Source organism: Microcaecilia unicolor, chromosome 7, assembly GCF_901765095.1.
Source record: "Microcaecilia unicolor chromosome 7, aMicUni1.1, whole genome shotgun sequence".
Lineage (NCBI taxonomy): Eukaryota > Metazoa > Chordata > Amphibia > Gymnophiona > Siphonopidae > Microcaecilia > Microcaecilia unicolor.
The window spans coordinates 228,414,718-228,441,259 of record NC_044037.1 but is presented as its reverse complement, the minus strand read 5'-3'; the positions used below and the strand labels follow the sequence as shown (position 1 = coordinate 228,441,259).

General features: G+C 41.4%; 1 protein-coding gene across 2 annotated transcripts in view; it reads right to left on the bottom strand.

The window, feature by feature from the left end:
• The window catches only part of TLK1 (tousled like kinase 1), a 342,919-nt gene that overhangs the window by 82,430 nt on the left and 233,947 nt on the right, over positions 1-26,542 (bottom strand). For both annotated transcript variants that reach the window (XM_030209141.1, XM_030209140.1), the window contains exons 11-12: positions 18,773-18,961; positions 521-587 (exon numbers count right to left, since the gene is read on the bottom strand). In XM_030209141.1, coding sequence (XP_030065001.1) covers positions 521-587; positions 18,773-18,961 — 256 coding nt within the window. The remainder of the gene's footprint in view (positions 1-520; positions 588-18,772; positions 18,962-26,542) is intronic.

Genomic DNA, 26,542 nt, shown 5'->3' with positions numbered 1-26,542 from the left:
GATACCATTATAGAATGCCTACAGACAGGGCTGGATTTACATATAAGCTAGACAAGAAACAGTTTAGGGCCTCAAATTACAAGGGGCCTTACACTTCACTAGCATGGAAAACTATTAAACCTAACATTTACTTGCTACTTGATCGCGGGCGGTGGGCCTTTTAAATGTTACAGCTTAGGGCCACAATAGCCTGCCAACAGATCAGCACGACATGTCATAGCTTGCAGAAGTACTAAGTCCTCCCCAACTTATCATATGTACCGATGTAACTAATACATATTTTTCTAAGAATACAAATTTTCATTCAATTAAAAATTAATTTTGATTTTTTGCTTTTCTGGGTTACATTTATTTATTTATTTGCTGCATTTGTATCCCACATTTTCCCACCTTTTTGCAGGCTCAATGTGGCTTACAATACATCATGAATAATGGAGTTACATGAGAAGGTATCACCTTAAAATAATGTTTTAAGCATATTATTTGTAAGATCATTTACTTTTCCCACAAAGATGCTTACCTTTTTGAGATGTCCTAATCTAAGTTTGAAAATTTCTTCTTGTTCATGGTATTCTGCAAGGGTTAACCTGATAAAAGAGACAACAAATGAATAAAATTAGTCAATTAATGAAAAGGTAAAGAAAGTTGAATTATACTGTCTGAAAAAGTTAAAATTACAAAGAAACATACAAAAATGAAGGCAGTTAAAAGACCATATGGTTATTCAGTCTGCCCATCCATAACATCTACCACCACTAATCTCATGGCCTGGGCTTATTAAAGAGTTCTAAGACATGGGAAACTCAAAAGCTCTGCAGAGACAGAATGCTCAAAGTCTGATATTATTATGATAATCTCAGCCAGACCATGAATGGGAGTGAAGGCTCATCTCGGAGGAGTTCCCTCTCTACTTAGGCCAAAAATAGACTCTGCGCTGTCCAAGCACACCATCTTTTTGACCCAGTTCATTTCCTCCTATTATTTTGGGCCTCCAGTTCAATCAGAACACACTCTACTAGGGTTTGAGTGCTGTAAGCTTTCATATATAGTTACTTTGGGGTTTATTATACTTTTTGCCTACCCTTCTATTTTCAACCAAGGACCACAACTATTCTCTCCAGAACCTGACAAAAATGTACCCAGAATTTAGCCCATGGGTGATAAGTATATCATTTGATAGAAAAGGAAGGTTTTGTGTAAGCAAAATGATAGACATTTCTTAATATCAAGAAATGTACAACTAACTTTCTGAGACTCACGCTGTGGACAGTGTTAGTAGAACAATTTCTTGAATTAAAGGGATGGTTACGCTGACCGTTAGTACACAATTCCACTACTATCCAAGATAGTTCAGTGCAGATTACACAGATAAAGATAGCCATTATTAGGAGCTACCATAAAATACATAATAGAAACTCTAAACAGCAATGAAAATAAAGCATACTTTAAAAAGTTTTGAAATAAGAAAGCCTTCAATTTCTTTCAGAATCCTATTTAATGAGATTTGGATTTCACAAGAGAGAGAAGGAAATTCCAAATTAATGTAGCTTATGGGATGTGCAACAACCGATGAGTCCTAAAGTGATAAGAGCTTCCTACCTACAGGAAATGTTATCAATTTAATCATATACCTAGGTGCTGTCAAACAAAACCCTAAATATCATTGAACTCATCTTAAATGAAACATGGGCTTTCATCGGAATCAATAAAATTCTTTCATGGGCATAGTCCTCTCAAATTTCTTAGCTCTACACACCAGCCTGGCCGCCATATTTTGTGCTGTTTGCAAAGATTTCAGAAGTTCTTCAGTATAGCCAATATAGAGATAAAAATCAATGCTTGCACAATAATCCTATAATGATGTATTAGAAAGTATTTTCTAATACACCGCAACTATTTCATTCTGTAGAAGGGTAAATAGTGGGGTTCCCCAGGGGTCTGTGCTGGGACCACTGTTTTTTTAACATATTTATAAATGATCTAGAGATGGGAGTAACTAGTAAGGTAATTAAATTTGCTGATGACACAAAATTATTCAAAGTTGTTAAACAGCAAGAGGATTGGGAAAAATTACAAGAGGACACGTGGAGGGGCATAATCGAACGCGAACACCCATCTCCATGGGTGTCTATGTCCAAGAACGGGTACGTGAAGGGGTGGGACGGACCGTATTATCGAAAAAAAATGGGCGTCCATCTTTCGTTTTGAAAATACGGTTTGTACGGACCAAAATGCCATGGATTTAGTCGTTTGTGAGCTGGGCGTTTTTTTTTTTTTTTTTTTTAGTGATAATGGAAGATAAAAACGTCCAGCTCAGAAACGTCCTAATCCAAGCCATTTGGTCGTGGGAGGGGCCAGGATTCGTAGTACACTCGCCCCCCTGACATGCCAGGACACCAACTGGACACCCTAGAGGTCAGTACGGTGGACTTCAGAAAATGCTCCCACATGCATAGCTCCCTTACCACGGGTGCTGAGCTCCCAACCCCCCTCCCCCAAAACCCACTACCCACAAATGTACAGCACTACCATAGCTCTTAGGGGTGAATGGGGCACCTACATGTGGGTACAGTGGGTTTTGGAGGCCTCCCATTTATCAGCACAAGTGTTACAGGTAGGGGGGATGGGCCTGGGTCCGCCTGCCTGAAGTGCACTGCAGTACCCACTAAAAGTGCTCCAGGGACCTGCATACAGGCAGGCCTCTAGGACTTGTTGCTGCTGTATAACCTTGGCACACCAGTTGACACCAGAAGACTAATCTCTTTGAAAAAGTCCTTTATTTGAATAAGCAAGTTTACTCACAGTTAACTGCAGATCAGAGATTGTGCCCCACTGGCAAAGAGTCTTCCTGGTACTGAGATTAGCAGTAGGTCAGAGCTGGCAGAATGCTGTACAATGCCCACTTTCAGCCACATTCAAGGGAAGAACTAAGTTCTGTAACGTGGCTAACACATGAAAGGGATCTAAAACTGTGTTACAAAAATGGCCACTACCTCATGGACTACCGGAAACAAAACAGGACACACTCTGACTCAGTAAGCAGGGGGAAAAGCACCATGGGAGTAGAGCCTACCAACTACCAACATCGTGAGCATTTAACACAAGCTACTGGAATCACGGAGCCCAATATCCTACACCCACCACAATGCATTGCTGATGTGACTCTGCAGTGCGCATAACAGAAATGGTGTCACACTCACTCGAGAGCCACATCAGAACCAGGGAAAGGCTGTCAGAGGATAGAACACATTCTGCTGTCATGGAGGTGGTGGGTACGGCATTTGAGGCTGGCATAGAGGCTGGAAAAAACGTTTTTAAATTGGGTTTTTTTTGGTGGGAGGGGGTTAATGACCACTGGGGGAGTCAGGGGAGGTGATCCCCCGATTCCCTCTGGTGGTCATCTGGTCAGTCAGGGCACTGTTTTGGGACTTGGACCTGAAAAAAAAAGGGTCCAAATAAAGCGGACCAAATTCTCGTCCACAACGCCCTTCTTGTTTTGATTATCAGCTAAAGACGCCCATCTCTCCTTGGCCGATAACCACGCCCCAGTCCCGCCTTCGCCACGCCTCCAACACGCCCCCATCAACTTTGTTCGTTCCTGCGACGGGGTGCAGTTGAAGACGACCAAAATCGGCTTTCGATTATACCGATTTGGTCGCACATGGGAGAAAGATGCCCATCTCCCGATTTGGGTCGAAATATGGGCGTCTTTCTCTTTCGAAAATAAGCTGGATAAGCACATAAGCATCGCCATACTGGGAAAAGACCAAGGGTCCATCAAGCCCAGCATCCTGTCTCCGACAGCAGCCAATCCAGGCTTCAAGAACCCGGCAAACCCCCCTCCCCCTTAAGGCCAACTGCTGTCACTACATTCTCCGGCAACGAGTTCCAGAGTCTAACTACATGCTGAGTAAAGAAAAACTTTCTCCCATTTGTTTTAAATCTACCATATTCTAACTTCATCTTGTGTCCCCTGGTTTTGTTGTTGTTTGAAAGTGTAAACAAATGCTTCACATCTGTCCGCTCTACTCCGCTCATTATCTTGTAGACTTCTATCATATCACCCCTCAGCCGCCTTTTCTCCAAGCTGAAGAGCCCTAACCTTCTCAGCCTTTCCTCATAGGGAAGTCATTCCATTCCCTTTATCGTTTTCATCACCCTTCTCTGCACCTTTTCTAATTCCTTTATATCTTTTTTGAGATGCGGCGACCAGAATTGGATACAATACTCGAGGTGCGTTCGCACCATGGATCGATACAACGGCATTATAACATCCTCGTGTTTGTTTTCCATCCCTTTCCTAATAATACTCAACATTCTGTGCGCTTTCTTAGCTGCCGCAGCACACTGGCAGACGTTTTTAACGTCTTATCAACGATGACTCCCAGATCCCTTTCTAGGTCCGTAACTCCTAACGCGGAACCTTTCATGACATAGCTGTAATTCGGGTTCCTCTTACCCACATGCATCACTTTGCACTTGTCAACATTGAACTTCATCTGCCACTTGCACGCCCAATCCCCCAGTCTCGCGAGGTCCTCCTGTAATATTTCACACTCCTCCTACGACTTGACGACCCTGAATAATTTTGTGTCACCTGCAAATTTAATTACCTCACTAGTTACTCCCATCTCTAGGTCATTTATAAATATGTTAAAAAGCAGCGGTCCCAACACAGACCCCTGCAGGACCCCACTAACTACCCTTCTCCATTCAACCCTACTCTTTGCTTCCTATCTTTCAACCAGCTCTTAATCCATAGTAATACCCTACCTCTGATCCCATGACTCTCCAGTCTCCTCAGGAGTCTTTCATGAGGCACTTTGTCAAACACCTTTTGAAAATCCAGATACACAATATCCACCGGCTCCCCACTGTCCACATGTTTGTGCACCCCCTCAAAAAAATGCAGTAGATTGGTGAGGCAAGACTTCCCTTCACTAAATCCTTGCTGACTGTCTCATCAGCCCATGTTTTTCTGCGTGCTCTGTAATTTTATTCTTGATAATAGCCTCTACCATTTTGCCCAGTACCGACGTCAGACTCACTGGTCTATAATTTCCCAGATCTCCCCTGGAACTTTTTTTAAAAATCGGCGTTACATTGGTCACCCTCCAATCTTCCGGTACCAAGCTCGATTTTAAGGATAAATTGCATATCACTAGCAGTAGCTCCGCAAGCTCATTTTTCAGTTCTATCAGTACTCTGGTCCAGGAGATTTGCTACTCTTCAGTTTGCTGAACTACCCCATTATGTCCTCCAGGTTTACCGTGAAGTCAGTAAGTTTCTCCGACTTGTCCACTTGAAATACCATTTCCGACACCGGTATCCCACCCAAATCTTCCTCAGTGAAGACCAAAGCAAAGAATTCATTCAATCTCTCCGCTACGTCTTTGTCTTCCTTAATTGCCCCTTTTACCTCTCGGTCATCCAGCGGCCCAACCAATTCTTTTGCTGGCTTCCTGCTTTTAATATACCTAAAAAATTTTTTACTATGTTTTTTTGCCTCTAGTGCTATCTTTTTTTCGTAATCCCTCTTGGCCTTCTTTATCTGCACTTTGCATTTGCTTTGACACTCCTTATGCTGCTTCTTGTTATTTTCAGACGGTTCCTTCTTCCATTTTCTGAAGGCGTTTCTTTTAGCCGTAATAGCTTCCTTCACCTCACTTTTCATCCACGCCGGCTGTCTTTTGGAGTTCCGTCTTTCTTTTCTAATTTGCGGAATATGTTTGGCCTGGGCCTCCAGGATGGTATTTTTGAACAGCGTCCATGCCTGTTGTACAGTTTTTACCCTCTCAGTTGCCCCCCCCCCCCCCCCAAGTTTATTTTAAACCATTCTTCTCATTTTATCATAGTCTCCTTTTTTAAAGGTAAACGCTAACGAATTTGACTTCATGTGTATAGTTACTTCAAGGTTGATAATGATCTGTCCTTGACATTTTCAGGACACAGATTATATAAATAAGCACAGCACTGAGCATACTCCCCAACTACTGGAGTTGTTGTCAAAGCTCACTCCACCCCAACCAGATGTGTATAGCCATAATCGGGGCACATAAATTTACCTTCAATCATCCTGGTTATCCTATAGTGGCTAGGACTGATTTAAGTTCCACTAGATAATCTATGTTGATCAGTTTTTCTGACTGCTCATGTCTGAGGGGAGGATATATTAAAAACTCCATGGCTCTTATTAATAAGTTATCTTATTTAAGAAATACAGCAAACAGAGAATCTTGTAACACTGGATATTACCTCTTTATATATGAATATTCCCTCACGAGGATGCAATCCATGTCATACATCACAGTGGCGTAGCCAAGGGTGGGCCCTGGTGGGCCCAGGCCCACCCACTTTGGGTTCAGGCCCACCCAGTAGCAGCATACCTATGATGTGGCTGGCAGGGATCCCCAAGCCCCACCAGCCAAAAACTCCCAACAACTGTCCCTCCTGCATACCTTGTAAATAGTAGATCTTCACCTGCAGCAAGCAGCGACTGATACATACTGTTCACACTGACCCCACAGCCTTCCCTCTGATGTACTCCCATCTATGTGGAAACACATCAGAGGGAAGGCTGTGGGGCCAAAATGAGCAATGTGTATTAGTTGCTGCTCGTTGCCGGTGAAAATCTGCTATTTAAAAGGTATGTGGGGGAGGGGGGATGTTTGAGAGACCATATGGTATGCAGGCAAGAGAGGGAAGACTAAATCACTTGTGGGACAGGGTGGAGTTCTTCTGCCCACCCAAAATTGGGTGTCTGGCTACGCCCCTGATACATCATAAGCTTTTACAAGCAAGCTACTCACAGTTAAAGGCTACATTCCTGATTAACGTACTGACTGTGATACTGACATTGAATTATTTTTTTTCTGCATCCTACTGTAGCATAATCAACAAAATTATGGATTCTGGCCCTCAATTTTGTGGGTCCGATTTGACAACTTATTTTTCTTTTGGGATAATGAAGAGTGGTTAGATTTCTTTCTACATTGGATAAATGTACAGCATGTGATTTGAAAATTTACAGCATAAGTAAAGACGTATTTCTTTTTCGGATTTACAGATCTTTAATGAAAATGGGGAATTACATATCACCATATTTAGAAAACTAAGAGGGGCATAATCGAACGCAAACGCCCATCTCCATGGGTGTCTATCTCCGAGGACGGGTCCGCGAAGGGGCAGGCCAGACCTGTAAATAATTAGGTCTGCCATCTCCATATTTTCGAAAAAGATGGGCATCCATCTTTTGTTTCAATAATATGGTTGGTGCCGGGCAAATGAATCGGATTTGGGCAGATTTGAGCTGGGCGGTATCGGTTTTCAGCGATAATGGAAACCGAAGGCGCCCAGCTCAAAAACGAACAAATCCAAGGCATTTGGTCGTGGGAGGGGCCAGGATTCGTAGTGCACTGGTCCCCCTCACATGCCAGGACACCAACCGGGCACCCTAGGGGGCACTTGTAACAATTAAAGAAATTTTTTAAATACCTCCCAAGTCCATAGCTCCCTTACCTTGGGTCCCACCAAATCCCCCCCAAAACCCACTCCCCAAAACTCTACACCATTACCATAGCACATATGGCTGAAGGGGGGCACCTAGATGTGGGTACAGTGGGTTTTGGGGCCAGTTTGGAGGGCTCCCATTTACCAGCACAAGTGTAACAGGTAGGGGGAGGGGGATTGGCCTGGCTCCACCTGCCTGAAGTCCACTGCACCCAATAACAACTGCTCCAGGGACCTGCATACTGCTGTGATGGAGCTGAGTATGACATATGAGGCTGGCATACAGGCTGGAAAAAAAGTTTTTAAAGTTATTTTTTGGTGGGAGGGGGTTAGTGACCACTGGGGGAGTCAGGGGAGGTCAATCCGATTCCCTCCGGTGGTCATCTGGGCAGTTGGGGCACTTTTTGGGGACTTGTTCGTGGAAAAAAAAAGGGTCCAGAAAAAGTGACCCAAATTCTCGCTTCTGGCGTCCTTCTTTTTTCCATTATCAGCCGAGCGCACCCATCTCTCCTCGGCCGATAAACACGCCCCAGTCCTGCCTTCACCACGCCTCCAACACGCCCCCGTCAACTTTGTCCGTTCCCACAATAGACTGCAGTTGGAGGCGCCCAAAATCGGCTTTCGATTATACCGATTTAGGCGCCCATGAGAGAAAGGCGCCCATCTCCCGATTTGGGTCGAAATGTGGGCGTCTTTCTCTTTCGAAAATAAGCCTGCAATTGTTCTTAATGGCCAGTTAAACTATCAGAGTTGTCATCTGAAGTTTTTCTGCGATGATATCCCAGTGGGGCAATTTCAGTGTTTCAAACACGTTTGTACTTTACTATTCAGGCAAGGTTAATGAAGCAACATAAACAAAGAACATAAACATGCAAAATATATGAACAGGTATTTATTATTGACATCAGGAAAATGATTGTCTCAGCCTAAATTTGCAGTGTTACCATACTCTTCTGAAGCATTTATGATTAGGAAAATAATCTCAAAAAAATTGCAATGTTCTTTAGGTTCACAATGTATTAAAAAAAATGCCTAGATTAGTATTTATCTCTGTCTGAAGGAATTTGAAAGATCACTTTAAATATTCTAGTTATTCCCTGACCGATGTCATCTTCTGTGGGACATTTCAAATACGGTGCTTATGTTGTTTGTGAAAACGCTTTGGGATAACATGTTTAAACACCTTTTTTGAATCAACTGTATACAATTTGAAAGATTATAATAATTGCAACACTGAAGGGGCTGTATATGCTATTCACGCCCTTGGCCCACGTTTATATATTGACAAAACAACTAGGAAGGTAAAATCACGCATCACTAAACGCTATTCAGCAATACGCTGTAAGAAGTCAGTGTCGCTTACCGCCTATTGAGAGGAAAAGGCTCATACTCTTTAGGAACTTTTTTTCTTTTTCTTTCTTTTGACTGAACATCCTATTATGAGAGAAGGCAATTTTTCAAATCTTTTAGTTTGATGAGAACAGTATTTTATCTATTCTTGAAACGCTTTGTTCCCAAACAGACCAAACTTGAAAATAGAACGATGAGGGTTTTTTTTTTAATGTGTCTAACAGGCAGTAAGCATACATGAATATAAGTGGAGACTCCTTCAGTGCATTTGACAGTGATGTCTGGGAACAGTAACGGCATGTGGGTAGTGCTCTTTGTTGCTAAGAAAATTATGTGGATTAGATTGTTTTGGTGTGCCTCATTCAGTGGCGTTCCCAGCCTGGATGGCACCTGGGGCGGATCGCCGATGCACCCCCCCATGCGAAATGACCCCCCCCCCCCCGGGGGTGAACGCTGCTGGGGGGTGCCGCGGCACGCGCCTGTCGGCTCCGAGTTCGCTAACTTCGCTTGTTCGCTGCAGCTCCCTCTGCCCTGGAACAGGAAGTAACCTGTTCTGGGGCAGAGGGAGCTGCAGCGAACGTGCGAAGTTAGCGAACTCGGAGCCAACAGGCGCGCACCGCGGCACCCCCCAGCGACGTGCACCCGGGGCGGACCGCCCCCACCGCCCCCCGTTGGTACGTCACTGGCCTCATTCACAGGTTATCTAAGATTTTACTGGTGTTTCTGGCTATTTGTTAAGGTAAGCTTCCCTGGCTAAAATGATTTTTAAAACTACACCTATGTCTAGCTCCAAACCTTTGATGAAAATTAAATCTCTGTTGAGGAAGCATAAGGAGCTTCAGTAATTACTGGTTTATAATCACCATTCTCTCTTTCTCTCTGTGTTCACTCCCCTCTGACTTATGGTTGCACTTTAGCAGCCTTCACTCATTTGGCACACTGATTCTGAAAATCATTTTCTCTTTTAAACAAACACTCACTGAAAGAGGAGTTTCAGCCTGTCTCTGCCAACTTCCAGGCTTTGCAATCAACTAAGCAGAGATGATTTATTAAGCAATACAAAGCTGTTATTATTACTTGTTGCATTTGTATCCCACATTTTCCCACCAATTTGCAGGCTCAATGTGGCTTACATTATGACGTGATGGCGATCGCCATTTCCGGATAGAGAAATACAAGCGATATTACATTAAGGTGTATAAATGGTAAAGTAGAATACACAGTGGTATTACACTGAAGTTCCTAAATGATAAAGTGAATATAGAATAAGTTAGACAGTCAAATATAGAAAGTTCATTTCCGGTGTGTGAAATAAAGTGGTAGTGCGTGTTGTGTAACTTCAATTATTATCACATAGGTTATCAGTTTGGTGTGGAGATTTTGGTTTTGTCTAGTTCATTTACAGTCTAGTAGTCTAGTATTTAGGATGGATCATTATGGTATGCCTTTTTGAACAGCTTGGTTTTCAGTAGTTGCTAGGTCTTGCATCGTCTTTATGGCCTTTGGTAGTGCGTTCCACGCTAATATAGGAGAAGCTGGATGCAATGGCCTTTGGTAGTGCGTTCCACTGTTGCACGCTTATGTAGGAGAAGCTGGATGCATATGTGGATTTATATTTAAGTCCTTTGCAGCTGGGGTAATGAAGATTCAAGAATGTGCATGCTGATCTTTTTGTGTTTCTAGTTGGCAAGTCTATGAGATCTGACATATAGACCGGGGCTTCACCGTAAACGATTTTGTGGACCAGGGTACAAACTTTGAACGCAATTCTTCTTTTAGTGGGAGCCAGTGTAGTTTTTCTCTTAAGGGTTTGGCGCTTTCGTATTTCGTTTTTCCAAATATGAGTCTAGCTGCTGTGTTTTGGGCAGTTTGGAGTTTCTTAATGATTTGTTCTTTACATCCAGCATAGATGGCATTGCAGTAGTCTAGGTGGCTTAGCACCATTGATTGTACCAGGCTGCGGAATATTTCCCTTGGGAAGAAAGAATTTATTCTTTTGAGTTTCCACATGGCTTTCCCAGCGTGAGGTTTCAGTCAATTGTAACTCCAAGAATTTTCAGACTGTCTGAAATAGGAAGGGTGTAGTCTGGGGTGTTAATAGTGGTGGGTTTGTTCGTGTTATATTGTGAGGAGAGAAAATATACTTCATTAGTTATATTTCATTAGTTCTCCTTCCAGAGTTTAATCTTGGACACCATAACCCCTTTCCTTTGAACATAACATAAAATAAAAAGGTGCTTCAGTTTTCAGTATTTCTGCACACAGGACGTCAGACACACACACACAAACAGATTCAAACTTGATGAGATCATTCATCCACGCCGCGCAGCCGATAAGAGGACTTCGGCTGGCGGGGGTTGGGTCCCCCGCCAGAACAGGTAGGCAACGGCGGCGGGGGAAGGTTGGCGGCGGGAAGGGGGGGCTCGAGAGAGTCACGGCAGGGGCGTCCAGGGGTCAGGAACTCAGAGTGAGGGTCTGGAAATCGGAGGGAGGGAGGGAGGTGGGGTCTGGAACTTGGGGGGGGGGGGGGGGAGAGTGGATCAGCTGTGAGGGTTTTTTTTTCCTTGGGTTCGAGTCATAATGGGTCCAGTGATGTCAGCCAGGGCTTCGGAGCCTAGCAGACCAAGAAGTCACGGACACAGGCAGCAAGATAGAACGTTGGAGGTGAGAATTATTATATAGGATAAGCTTCCTTGCACCTACTGTTACTCTATTTTCCACTCTGTATATATTCCCGGAGTTGGTACTCTCCTCTCCAGAACCTGTAAGCCACATTGAGCCTACTGCTATGCGGGAAAATGTGGGATACAAATGAAATAAATAAATAAACAGAAAAGAATCCTGTTTAGAAGGAATGGAACCACAAAATCTTAGCGGAGATCAAGTGGCAATGCTGGTAATTGGGAAGCAAAACCAGCGCTGGGTAGACTTATACGGTCTATGCCCTGATCGTGACTGAATAGATATGGATGGGCTGGAGTGTACATTTTAAGAGACTTCGACGTTAGCTTCAGAACCTTTAGTACAAGAACAGTGCTGGGCAGACTTCTACGGTCTGTGCCCTGAGAATGGCAAGGACAAATCAAACGGGTATACACATAAAGTATCGTATACCACGTAAAATGAGTTTATCTTGTTGGGCAGACTGGATGGACCATATGTGTCTTTACCTGCCGTCATTTATTATGTATGTATGTTACTATGCATACTGTCTTGTACTGCTCCTGCAATACAAATTTTTCTCCAGCACTTTACTGCTACCTCCAGTTACCCAAGTCATTCAGTTTTCCCAATACAATACTACACCAGCCACATAGAACTAATAACACTACTCTGCCTTCACAGCCTCTCAACCAAAGGACAATTCAGGCTGCCCCCAGACAGCAACTTTATTCAAACCAGCCAGTCCCTTCCCAGTACAGTCAGTAGCCTCCTGCTTCCCTTTATTGACCCAGGCAGTTCTCAGTCTTACTCCCTCCAAACTGGACAGTGCCCGGCCAATATGTGGACACGGCATTTCAAGGTTTGTGGGGGTACTATTCCAAGATCCACTGCTGCCCACACCCTGCTCTTGGACCCAGTTCAATACTTCTCGGTTCTGCGCACACATATGTGAACCAACATGTGTGCTTCCAGGTTTGGGGGAGGGGGCTCATGTGTCAATCTGGGACCTGACCCTGGGCCAAGTTGTCTCAAAGCCCCCAAATTGCCTCAAAATGGGCCATTCCTTGTGTGAAGCCTAGAGTGCTTCCTTGCTTGTGCATAATTATGCCACTTCTGGTTCCCACAGCCACACTTCCTCCTGCATCACAACTGCTGCTCTCTCTCCTCCCACAAACCTCCTCTTGTAGCCACTGGACACTTGCAACTATAGAGACCTTGGCTCTAGGTGAACTTAGAAGCTTAAATAAAAATGTGATTTTCCAATTGATCTGGTAACAATCAGTTCTAGAAACTACTGTCTCCTAGGACAGTATGGTGAGCTTGAGTTGTGGCTGGCTCCTCTCCAGTAGCCTCCTGATTATGGACTAGAGTAGAGGAAGGAAGAAAGAAAACTTAGATCTGCATGTCACAGAGCATATCTAGATATGGCTTGAGCATTTCTGCACCCGCTGAGATAGAGCAGGATACTTTCTTGCTGAATCTCTAAGATAGTTCCACTTAAATGACTTTATAAAATACCAACCAGGGTTTACACAGTGCATACTTTTATTGTGGGCATGCACAAGGGTGGAGTTATACAATAGTGAAATTTGTTCTTTATATGCTATTTCCTTTCCTCGAGTCCTGCTAGACCAGCCCAGACAAGTGTGGCCTACCAAAGTTATAAGGACCCTGGGTGGGAGGAAGACCAGACCCTGATAATTGTTCCCTCAAGGTGACAACCTGTTGATCCTGAGCATCCCACTCGTGACAGAAGAACGCTATTATCTAAATCCCTTTCAAAAACAACCCATCAGAAATCTCCATCAAAATCAAGAACAGCATGAACACCATGGAATCCTAGGCATCAGCCTTCAAACTGAAAATAAATGGGGAAAAAAACACACTGCTTCATATTCTCATCTCCACACAATACTGAACACAGCCATCAATGCCTTGGATTCATCTCTCCTAATCTCAGACAACCTGAAAATCCCAGGAATCACCATAGACCATGACTTATCACTCAAAAACCAAGCTAAGACCACTACAAGGAAAATGCTCCACACAATGTGGAAACTCAAACATATAAAGCAATACTTTCCAAGAGATGTATTCTATAACATGATCCAAACCATGGTTCTGGCCCATGTGGATTATTGCAATGGAATCTACGCAAGATACAAAGACCAAATCCTAAAAAAAAACTACAAACAGCACAAAATACAGTGGTCAGACTCATTTTCGGAAAAACCTGGTTTGAAAGCACTAAACCCCTTCGCCAAAAGCTATACTGGCTACCAATCAAGGCACGCATATCCTTCAATATATGTTCTCTGGCCTACAGAATAATTTTCGGCATATCACCGGGTTACATGACCAATCTAATAGACCTACCAATCTGGAACACAAATAAATCAGCAAGATCTTACCTAACCCTCCACTTCCCTAGATGTAAAGGTCTAAAATACAAATCAACCATATGCTTCCAGTTCTCCTATGTTTGCACCAAGCTCTGGAATATACTACCGATAGACCTAAAACTCAAGGACAATAAACTAATCTTCCAAAAACATCTGAAGGCCTACTTTTTTGGAAAGATCCTCCCCACTGAACCAACCTAACCAATCAGATTAATGAATATTACAAGAATATGACAATGGCCAGAAACTGAAATAAGCTTCAATTGCCCAATTCAACCCAAACACTATGTGCTCACCTGATACAAATATATACACATAAAACCAGTCATAATCAAGACATCCATTAATATCTTTGAGCTTCATAAATTGTAACCTAGTTCTATACATACAGCAACAAATCTACTACAGACTCTCATTGTTCCATGGAAATAGTGTAGGATATGTAACAAATAATAATGCATAAGAAAGTAATTTGTTGTAAGAATCCAATTTTACAATACAATATCATAAATATATTGGGATAGCTATGGATGTTTAACATTTAGAAAATCTATTATGAATGAGAAATTGTACATGAAGGAAAGAGAAAGTTAATGGTAAATAGAGAACCAATTCAGGTAATAATTAATTGGAATTAAATAATATGGATATTAATTACTACTACTACTACTTATCATTTCTATAGCGCTACTAGACGTACGCAGCGCTGTACACTTGAACATGAAGAGACAGTCCCTGCTCGACAGAGCTTACAATCTAATTAGGACAAACAGGACAAACAAGAGATAAGGGAATGTTAAAAAGAGGATGATAAAATAAGGGTTCTGAACACGTGAACAAGGGTTAGGAGTTAAAAGCAGCATCAAAAAGGTGGGCTTTTAGCTTAGATTTGAAGATAGTCAGAGATGGAGCTTGACGTACCGGCTCAGGAAGTCTATTCCAGGCATATGGTGCAGCAAGATAAAAGGAACAGACTCTGGAGTTAGCGGTGGAGGAGAAGGGTGCAGATAAGAGAGATTTACCCAGTGAACGGAGGTCCCGGGGAGGAATGTAGGGAGAGATAAGAGTGGAGAGATACTGAGGAGCTGCAGAGTGAATGCATTTATAGGTCAATAAGAGGAGTTCAAACTGTATGTGGAAACGGAAAGGAAGCCAGTGAAGTGACTTGAGGAGAGGGCTAATAAGAGCATAACGACCCTGGCGGAATATTAGTCGTGCAGCAGAATTTTGAACAGATTGAAGAGGAGAGAGATGGCTAAGTGGGAGACCTGTGAGAAGCAAGTTGCAATAGTCTAAGCGAGAGGTGATAAGAGCGTGGATGAGGGTTCTGGTAGTGTGCTCAGAGAGGAAAGGGCGAATTTTGCTGATATTATAGAGAAAGAAATGGCAGGTTTTAGCAGTCTGTTGAATATGTGCAGAGAAGGAGAGGGAGGAGTCGAAGATGACCCCAAGGTTACGAGCTGATAAGACAGGAAGGATGAGAGTGTTATCCACAGAAATAGAGAATGGGGGAGGAGGAGAGGTTGGTTTAGGGGGAAAGATAAGAAGCTCAGTCTTGGTCATGTTTAGTTTCAGATGGCGCTGAGACATCCAGGCAGGAATGTCAGACAGGCAGGCTGATACTTTGGCCTGGATTTCGGCTGAGATTTCTGGTGTGGAGAGGTAGATCTGGGAGTCATCAGCATAAAGATGATACTGAAAACCATGGGATGAGATCAGAGCACCAAGGGAAGAACCTGAATTGGTTCTCTATTTACCATTAACTTTCTCTTTCCTTCATGTACAATTTCTCATTCATAATAGATTTTCTAAATGATAAACATCTATAGCTATCCCAATATGTTTATGATATTGTATTGTAAAATTGGATTCTTACAACAAATTACTTTCTTATGCATTATTATTTGTTACATATCCTACACTATTTATTGTAAGCCACAATGAACTCAACTTGTATGGGATAATGTGGGATATAAATGTCACAAATAAATAAATAAATATTATAACCTTGCTCTATACAAATTGCAGCCTTGTTCTACACAATTTGTAGTATTGCTCTATAGAATCTGTAACCAATCTACTCCACATTCATGTAAGCCACATTGAACCTACCAATAGATGGGAAAATGTGGGATACAAATGCATAGAATAAAGAAAGAATAACATGGGAGTATGGACACCCAAGCGGTCATCCTGCTTCTGGCTCATGGACTACTATCAGAAGACACCCACAAGCGGTGCCCTTTCTACTGTCATAAGGTCCAACACCCCCCCCCCCCCCCCAAACTAAATAAAACAGCCAGTGCAACAAACAGTTTCCCACTCTCCAGTGTTGAGTGGAGCAAAAAGAGGAAGAACTTGATTTTGAAAAACAGAGGTCACACTTGAAGGAAAAACTCAAGCTGGATGCAACTCTGAACCCTGAGAACTTCTGAACTATGTAACCGAAGCCTGAAACCATGCCAATCACAGGGTGAACATGGAATTGCTACTAGTACCCTTCTTAAGCCCAAAGTATAAAATGGGGTGGGGTAGGGCCAGCCAAAAACCAAGGAATGCTTGGGAGGTTTCCAGAAGTCTCCACTCAAATTAATCACTGTAAGCAAGGCACAAGATTAACAAGTCTTCCTCTGCATCCCCTCTTTTTTTAAACAGGTTTCTCAACTGGCATGACTTCTCAAAGGACTAGAACAAGTATCACAGCTAAAAGCAGGTGAAGTGCAGACAAATGTAGCATCCTATAGGGGATCTCTCTGAGACCCTCCAACCTCCAAGTTGTCAAACACCCACAGGGAACCAAATCTAGAAACCCAACCCAGTCAACTTGAAAAAGCTTCAGATTCTCTAAAACACTGTCATTCACCTACTATGTCATGCACGAAGACTGACAGAGTCTTGCCGCTACAAAAAAAAAACCATCACTGGCTCCCGCTTGAATATCAAATCAAATTTAAAATTCTAATGCTTGATTTCAAGGTATTCCGGTTAGAGGATCCACCTCACCTCACTGCTCTCACCATTCCCTATACTCCCAGCCATGTATTTTGTTCATTGAATGACCATCATCTTGTGCCCCCTGGCCTATGAGCTGCCCAGCTTGAATAAACTAGGCACAGCGCATTCTTTTTTATGGCACGGTTTACTTGGAATAATATTCCGCTAAATATATATGTGGTGAGCTGTCTTTCAAACGTCTCAAGACAGCAGGCCTAAGGTGTTTAAGGGACGACTCAACTGTGATTCACCTTCCCACCCTCATTCCTTCATGCCCTTCCCCCTTTCCTTCCCTCCCCCCATCTCCCAGATATAGTTAGTGCTGAGCTCTTTGAATGCTTTGCTTCCTATTCCATTTATTGTAGTTCCTTTCTGTTCTTCTATTGTAGTCTGTACACCACTTTGTTCTGCTAAGTCAGCCAAGGCAGTACAGTAAATACTAAGTGGGCCTTTTACAAAGGCGCACTAGCGTTTTCAGCGTGCGCTAAATGCTAGAGATGCCCATATATTCCTATGGGTGTCTCTAGTGTTTAGCACACACTAAAAACACTACCGCGCCTTCAACCCATCCTGTGTCCAGCATCTCCTCTCTTCCCTACTCACTTATATCTAGAATCAGCCCCATTCCACACCCACCTTACTGAGTCTAGCATTCCCACCACCATCCCCCTTTCCTTCCCTATTCTACATGTCCCATGTTCAGCATCTTCCCTCTCTTCTCTTGTCACTGCCACCCTACCTAGCTCTGCCCAATGTTGCTGCTGCAAAATGTAACAGAAGTAGTGGCAGACCTTTGAGCACCGTACATACTCATGGCCTACTGGATCCCACATACTCTGACACAAACTTCCTGTCAGAGGGTGAGGGACATGGCAGGCCTCTGCAGACACACACACAAGTACTCAAAGGCCTGCTGTTGTGCTGACAGAAGCTTTCACATGCTGCTCTGCTGCTATCTGGCTGGTCATGCTGGCATCACTACCCTGTCTGCTGCCCTAGGGCAGACACCTTGTCCACCTAATGGTAGAGCTGGCCCTGGATAAAGTCACAAAAATTATGGCATCTGGCTGTATGTCCAAGTTAAATTGATATGGGGTACAAAAAGGAAAAATCCTTGGAAGACTCTGAATGAAAGCTCTTAACACCACAGCCCATCAAATGAGTGCTTATCAAACTTTCTGTGGCCGTAACCTCTTATTGCAGCCACAGACAATACACAACGCTGCTGCTCCCAGCGCTCCTACAGCATTATTGCTGACACTGTCATCATCCCATTTTGCACGGAGCCCCTGCAGATCTAATACCACAGATTTGTCAGGAGGCACAGGCCTTTGACATTTTTCTTTTTTGGTCCCCCTCCTTCAGGTTGTGACCCAAATGTGAATTTTGCGACTTCATTTGGGGGTGTGACCCACAGTTTGTGAAGCTCTGCAATAAATGTTATTTTTGAATTGGATGGACGCCCATAGGAGCAAGAGGAAAACTGCCAGGCCAAAAAATTTTAAACAAACCTTTATATTATTCAGGTAGTGTATCAGATTGTGAAATACTGATCAAAAATATTCCACATCAGAATGAGGATTAAAAGGATAATTCCCAATCACCTCAATTGTCCCCTTTCACATAGATTTCTGGAGTTTAAATCATAAACATTTGATAAATGCCAACTAAAGAATGCCCAGTTAATAGGGAAAATATGCAATTGTGCAACATCATGAATTCCTTCTCCAAAACCCAACTGGCTTTTGGATGGTGCATGTTATCCCTATTTGTCTGATCACAGGACCTCTTTATATTAGACAGTACACGTAATACACAGTTACTTACAAAACTAATGAGAAGACATAACTTACAGCTGTGGTAAGCTAGGTTTCAAGAATGGATCATTTTCTGCTCCATTTACAGCTTTGTTTTTCCTTTGCTTTGGTTCAGAGCTGGCCACTATCGTTTGAGAATTATTTGTAGATGGAGGTTTACGCTTTGCCAAGAGTTTCCTTTGCCTTTCAATCTCTTCACGTTGCTGATTTACCCATTCTTGTTGCCTGTCAAAATTATGTAAGCCTGAGTGAAGCAATATGCAATGAATTCTAGCAATAAAAACTATATTAAACAGTATCTTTTCTAAAGGGCAATTACCTACAATATATGGCCTGTACAGTATAACTTACACTTTTTGAAAATGTACCCACTTTTAGTTTTACAGAGTTGTCTAAACCAGTCAGGTTTTTTTCAAGACACAGTTATAGCTCAAGAAAACAGAACAAATTTAGTACAGTGGGTAGAGAAATAACTAAATTAAAAAAAGAATCCACATCTCATTTTAATCTCAAATAGTATACTAACCATAGTTAAGGTCTCTGTTTTGATTAGCACAGATACATTAATTACGCTAATGGATGATGCATGCACTTTAAAATTGGTCTTCTTGCATAACTAAAATGGTTTGACCTAGATGAACAATTTTTCAATAATCAATAGCTTACATATTAAAACAAAGCAAAACAAGTTAATGCAATTAATGCTGTTCTCTGGATTAAAACACATGCTACTCTCTGCTACCGGGCTGCAGAATTCAGTGGTCACCAAGGAGATATCTTGAAAGCTGACACCTGAGGAAAAGCTCAGAAAGGAAGCATAAACACTCAAGAACAAGAACTTGTTCAGTTCCACAGTACAAGACACTGAATGAGTAGAAAAGTTAGGATCTGAGGCTCTCACTTTAAGTTATATGATTGTGATTCATAAAAATGTAGCCCTTTGATTCATTTTCCTTTCTACTTGGAGTGTGCAAATAAAGCAGAAAAAATGTGTTATCTTAAAACCAATCATTTAGCCACATAAAACGTAACTATTCAATCATAATTAAAGACTATAACACCACCTCTATTTTTAATAACTATATGTCTGCATATCTTAACGTATCTCTTTAGAGTATCAAATACATACATTTTTTGCTCTTGTAAATTCAAGTTTGCACATTTGAGGACAGAAAGGAGACTATGGTGAACAGCTATTTGGAAAAGCTTGTGAGTTTATGGACACAAAAATATAACAGTTGTTAAAATCCTGTGCAGAGGCTGCAAGAGAGGCAAACTATCAGTGAACTGGATGATGAATAAAGCATGCTGTATCTGCCCTTCTCTCAAACATGAAACTTGTTATTTACTTTATTTCCCTATGAATGTGCCCAAAATATCCATTTTTCAGGCATACCTTTTAAGTCATGAGTGATAATCCCATTAAAAAAAATGGATAAGGAAAGTACAATGGGCATACATAAGTCGTGATTTTACCTAAAATGACTACAAGAAACATAAAACCTCTATCCACAAGTCAGTCTCCATACCACCTTATCTGCATTCTCTCTGAAACACTTATTCATCCCAATTCCATAGAACTCAAATGGGGTAGTTTCAATATGCACACAAAAACAAGTAAAAAAAAAAAAAAAAACACTCAATGCCGTAGCAAGATACAGCAAGTCCAAATGGGAAAATACCATCTGTTATGTACCCTCTCTTTGTCATCCTTTATTCACGTGGGATAACAACATTTAGAGAAGACTAACCACATACTTTTCCCTTTCATGTGCTATGCAATCCTCAACTTGTGGACTGCTGTCCCTGCGACCTTGGGCAAGTCATTTTAATCCTCTATTGCCTCAGGTACAGACTGAGTTCTACAGGGACAGGAAAACTTCCAGCGCCCCTGAATGTAACTTGTCATGAGCATAAATGAATAGAAGCCAGCTAAAATTAAACCAAATCAGGAGTCCCGCTATTAATCTTACTCCTGAAAGTAGCCTTCTGCCTTTTGCAGCATAACCACTGCACATACTAGCTAGCACAATATTTTATATGCTAGGATGTAGTCATGCCAGTACTAATGGAGATCACATATGCAAACAAATGAATATCTGGAAGCTAAGGCTGATGACTGCTACTCTTCTTGCACCTTCTCTAAAGCATGTAATGTAAATTCATCCAAGAGCACAGCATGTCCCAGTTGCACCTAGGTAGCACAAATATAGACTTAAACGTATTAGCAACACTGGACACAGCAGAAACTTGTAGGCATGTTATTGAGATTCTCACTGACAAAGTAATGACAACAGCTCAGCCACCACCTCTGCCACTGTCCACCACAGTCTTTCTTTAGTTGGTTCTCTAGGCCAGCTACTGTATACTGCTTCATTTTCTTTTCTTTCTTTTTAATTATGAAAAGCAGTACAGCAAATTACATAATAAACAAACTATCCTTCGGACAATTCCAGTTAGGTCTAGCACATTTGCTCTTTATCTGTATGAAATGAGCGGGGGGTTCTGCATATCCAACACACACTGCCACAGCAAGACTGAGCCTTATCTACTTTGCCTTGCACTTACTGGATGCAGTTGCCTAAACAAAGCAATTTTTTGTGTATTTCTCAGTGACTACTCCAGGTCCAGAGAATGAAATTGAACACCCAACATCCTAGATATCAAGAGACCAAAGCCCTGGTGACGTATGGAATACCATCAAGGGCACAGTAGTTCATGGGATCACAACACACTAGTAAAGGACATTTGAAATGCATTTCCTTGCACATGCCTCTCATTGTCCATGATGACTTCTGTGTGTTAGCAGGTATCTTTTCATGTGATATTATCAATCTCTGACATGCCGAGGCAGCATCTGCTGTGTTCCTCTATGTTGTCTTTGATGCATCATTTGTTAAACTTTTTCTAGAATTCATGCTTCCTCTATCTTTCTTTATTATATACTTACACACATGTAGGGGTGTGTGTGTGTGCTGGTTATATGCAATGGAAAGAATGTGCTGTTTGAGTTCCGTAAGTAACACACACCTAGATATTTTTCTGTTTTTCCGGGTTACATTATGTGTCTTCTCGCTTCTGTTCACTCACATTTGCATTTATTGCTAATGCTTCTTAGTATAGCTGTTACCCACCTATATTTGAGCTATTTCCTATGTCTTCTCTTTATCCAATTACTAAAGCATAGAGCAGCCTCGCCAAAGAACCACTGACTTCCAGTTTAGATATACCAACAGTGGAGGCATGTAAACAAGCATTCCTTGGGACTTGGATAGAGGTGAAAATGTGCCTCTTTGTAGAAATGAGAGTGCATGCAATTCTTTCATCCTGCTTTGCTCCTACTGCTGCTTTGTGCCTCACCAGGGCATGCTCAGGCAGCAGCAGGTGATGGCAGTCGGCACCATCCACCCATCAATTATGGTAAAATTTAAACTGTCTCCTTCATGTGAGTGCATTGAAGCAGGGGAATATTTCAGCATAATTGACTTAAATCAACTAAATCAAGCAATGCCTTTAAAAGGAAATACATTCGAAACTATCCTAAATAATTTATTGAGCGATACTGTCCAGGTAATCAGCAACCCTTTTAAAAAGAACATAAAGCTCCCAAGCTTTGCTTTTTCACACCATTTTATCTTTTCCTTCAATGTTTCTCTAATTTTCTCATACTCATTTAATCATATTATTTTGCAGTTCTACTTTGTTTTTATTTCCAAAAAAAAAAAAAAGTGGTAAAGATTAACAAAGAGAGGGAGACTGAGTGACAAAGAGAGAAAACACATGTGACAATTGAAATAGGGATGAGGCATGATCTGGGCCAGTTTCTCCTGCGGTTAAGGTTGCCGCCACACTAAGATAAGTTGGGCTAAAAGCATATAGCTCACTTTTATAAAATGGACTATTATGGAATATAAATATGAATATGAAAAACTAAGAAAAGCAAAGAAAAATTTAGAAAAAGGAGATCTTATGAGGATTCGCACCACAACCATTTTCTTTGAAATGAAAGAACAAAATTGTTCATATGAGTTGTGCTGCGGTTAGATCTGATGATCCACAAATAAAATAACCATACTGTTTATTCTATTTGCAGTCATTAGATATCTGCTTTATATAAAAAAAGTTTGGATGTTTGGGACATTGTAATAAGTTATATAATTAATCAATACCTTCCTTGCTCCTCGCGAGTGGTGATGCCATGGAGAACTTGAAATACGTATTTTATAAAATAGGCAGAATTGTGTGTTCTGCATATGCATACATTATGTCTACTTGAGAGCAGGTGTAAATGTCTGTACCTTCAATCCGGGTACCTATTTCTGCAGGATTTGTGCTAAAAGACAGGCGCCTATAGATCTTTATAAAATTGGTTAAAAATAGGCACCTTCCTGCTCTGTTAACCTAGACACCCTGATATACAGCTATACATGAAACACCTGGGATTATTTTTTTTTTTTTTTAAGAGAACATGTGATTAGCAGCAAGGTTGATCACGTAAGTGCTTTTGAATATAGGCCTCTGTATTTCTAGAAATAGAAAGGTCAACATTCAAAAATACTTATGTGGGTCTTTTTACAAAATCAAGCCCATAGTATCTTCTATTGGCCACATAAGTATTTTTGAATGTTGACCTTGTCCTTCAGAATATCCATCCCCTTCAGAAGATCCCCTCAGAGAGTCAACACCCATCTTGAAGTCCCCCCCCCCCCACCCCCCTGGGGGTACCTTAAGGTTGCCCTGGTGATCTAGGGACACTAGCAGTAGTACCACAGAACTACCATTACAGTTCACAGCTGCTATTTTGAACCTGCAGCCAGTATGGGCAGAAGCAACTAGGGATCACTCCTGCCTGTCCTACTCTAGAACACCAGGGCATTCTTAATGTAGAGTGGAAGCCTACAAGGGAAATGGATGCTGAAGGTTGTGGCGTTAACTGTAATCGTTATTAACACAATCACAAATTTTAACAACAATTATTCAACAGCACTAATAAAGACTTATGAATAAGCTAACCATGTATTTTAATGTGCTCAAAAGTCCACTGAATATCTACCTCGTAAAATAGCTTGATGATCTCGCATTATTAGCTAAGTTGGATTTTCAATGCTTGATGTGGTAGAACAGAACACGCCATTTGGTTTATACCCTTTAATATTGAATACTTTTTTTTTAATGAAGTAGGGCTCTCATATTAAGTTTTCTATAAGTGCAAGATTCCAAATTCTATACTACAGATTTGGATCAAATTGTCCTGTATATACTCGTTTTTACCTCCATTGGGATCCTTTTACCAAGCAGTGGTAGAAGAACCCCTGCAGTGGCATCGGCACACAGGATTCCTGCACGCCAAGGCCTCCTTTTACCAATGCTGTTAAAAGAACTTTTCTTTTTAAAAAATGGAAATGGCAATGCTGGGGCTCCCGTGCTAACCTGCATTACCCAATTACTGCTGGGTAAGCCCCCGATGCTAAAAAATACTTTTTTGGCAGCAGAAATGCTGTGTGCGGGAGTTGGCACTACAGCAAGGCTCCCACAGTAGCAGGTAGGACAGCATCGCCATGTGCCAAGCCAGCGGTAGCCCTATCACAGCTTGGTAAAAGGTCCCCTTAGTGAGTTGTTCTGATTCATGTGTCACTTTAAGAATGTTATTTATTTTGAATGCTAACACTGCTACAAAACAGTTTTTAGAATTGATGTTTTAAAATGTTGATAGTTTTGTAAAATGGCACTACTTCAGCACAACTAATGTTCAAGGAATATCACGATAAGAATGATGCACCATCTCAACTGACACAGTAATTAAGTTGCTCTCCCACCTCCACAATCTCATTACAGGCTTTGTAATGCTTTAAGTTCACAGTCAAGTATTTTCAACTTTTTTTTTTCATTTTGTGCATTTCAACAACTTTTACGTAAACACATATATATTTCTAGACAAATACAGTTAAAGTACTGAGAAAAAGTTTGTGAAGCCCCTAGAATGGTCTATATTTTAGCAAAATTTATCTTCAAAACATGATTAGATCCTAATCTAAACCCTAATAAAATGGAAACCCCCATGGAATAAACAGACCATAAATGTGAACTCTTCATTCAGTAATCTGTTAAACTTCCTTGAGCAGTAATAACTTCAAGTAAACATTTCCTGTTTATAAGACTCACACATTGCTCTTCAGTAATTTTGGCCTCAATTTTCCATACACAGTTGTTTCGGGGAGGACTTTCTTGCATGAATGATTTGATTCTGGTTTTGCCATCTTTTGATAAGGTTTAAGTTAGGACTTCTGACTTAGCCAATCAAAATCATGCAATCCCTTCATCAGCTATTTTGTAGTAAATGTATTTATTTAATAACTTTCTAGTCTGCATTATTAACTGGTGGGTTACTTGAATCTTTAGGTTTGTTTTCCCTGCTGCATGACCCACCTTCAGCTCAGCTTCCACTCATGGCCATCAGGCTCAACACGCGATGAGGCAGGGTTTGATTTTCACCAAACAAAATATTTGTTATTGTGACCGAAAGGTTCAATTTTTGGCTTATCTGTACAGCAAACATTACTCCAGAAGTCTTGTGTGTCCCCAAAATGCGCATTTTGGTAAAACTGAGGTGGGCAATAATGTTCTTAGAAAGCTGTAGTTTCTTCCTAACTATTCCGACATGAATCCCATTCCTATTCAGTTTCCATCTGATGGTTGACACATAAAACCAGTCATCGACAACAGCATGAGAAGCCTGCAGATACGAATTTAGACATTAGTGAAGGTTTTGTAACTTTATGTATGATTTTCTAATTTGCTCTTGATGATCTTGGCAGGATGACTGCTCCCGGGTAGTCAATGTAGGCTTCAACTTTTTCCATTTGTAAACTGACAGTAGAACCACAAATGTTTAGAAAAAACCTTGTAACCTTGTCCAGACAGATGAGCAGCAACTATTTCCACAGGTCCTCTGAAACTTCCTTTGATTGTGGAATGATAAGCTCCCACTAACTATTACAGTGAAGACCAAAGTCAAACCCTTTTGAACTTTTCTTCAAGACAGGATGCCCAAAACTTAGTCATGCAGATTTGCTCTGCAGGATGGTTTGCTTGCTGCCCAATTATTTAAGCACTTGATACAAATCAGTCAATTAAATGTGCTAAGAAAACTATGTGTTCACTTACTATTTCACACGCCAATTCTGAATGAGTCTTACTGTTATAATTTGTACATTGTGTCTAAAGAAACAGAGAACTGCTGTATTTTTTTAACAGCATAAGAAAAGATTGGTTAAGTTAAGAATTGGCATTATGATAAGAACTTGCAATTCTCATACTTGGCATTCACAAACTTTCTCAGCTCATGATAAAGAAAGTTAGTTATATATCTATGTAGATATGCACAGTTGGAGAGATGGTGAATTACCGATATTTATATAGACATATAGCTCCTACTGACACAGAGCTATGTTATAGTATGATAATTACATAAAGGTTTTTCCATGTATGAAGCCTTTTTCATGCAGAAAAGGCCCTTCTTATATATGTGCAGAGGTATAAGAGCATGTAAATAAATACACCTCAAAAATAGTGTATACCTTTACATGCACTGTGCGTGGACATTCCCAGGGGCATAGTTTGAGAAGAACAGGGGTGGAGTTGTGATACATGCTTGCATTTTACAAAATATATGAGTACACAAATAGCATAGACTCACACATTTACACCTGCCTGAGAACAGCTGTAAATGTGTGATTGCCATTTGCTCAAATTGTTTCTGCATCTGGGAGCCTATTTTATAAAGGTACATAAGTGCCTACGTTGCCT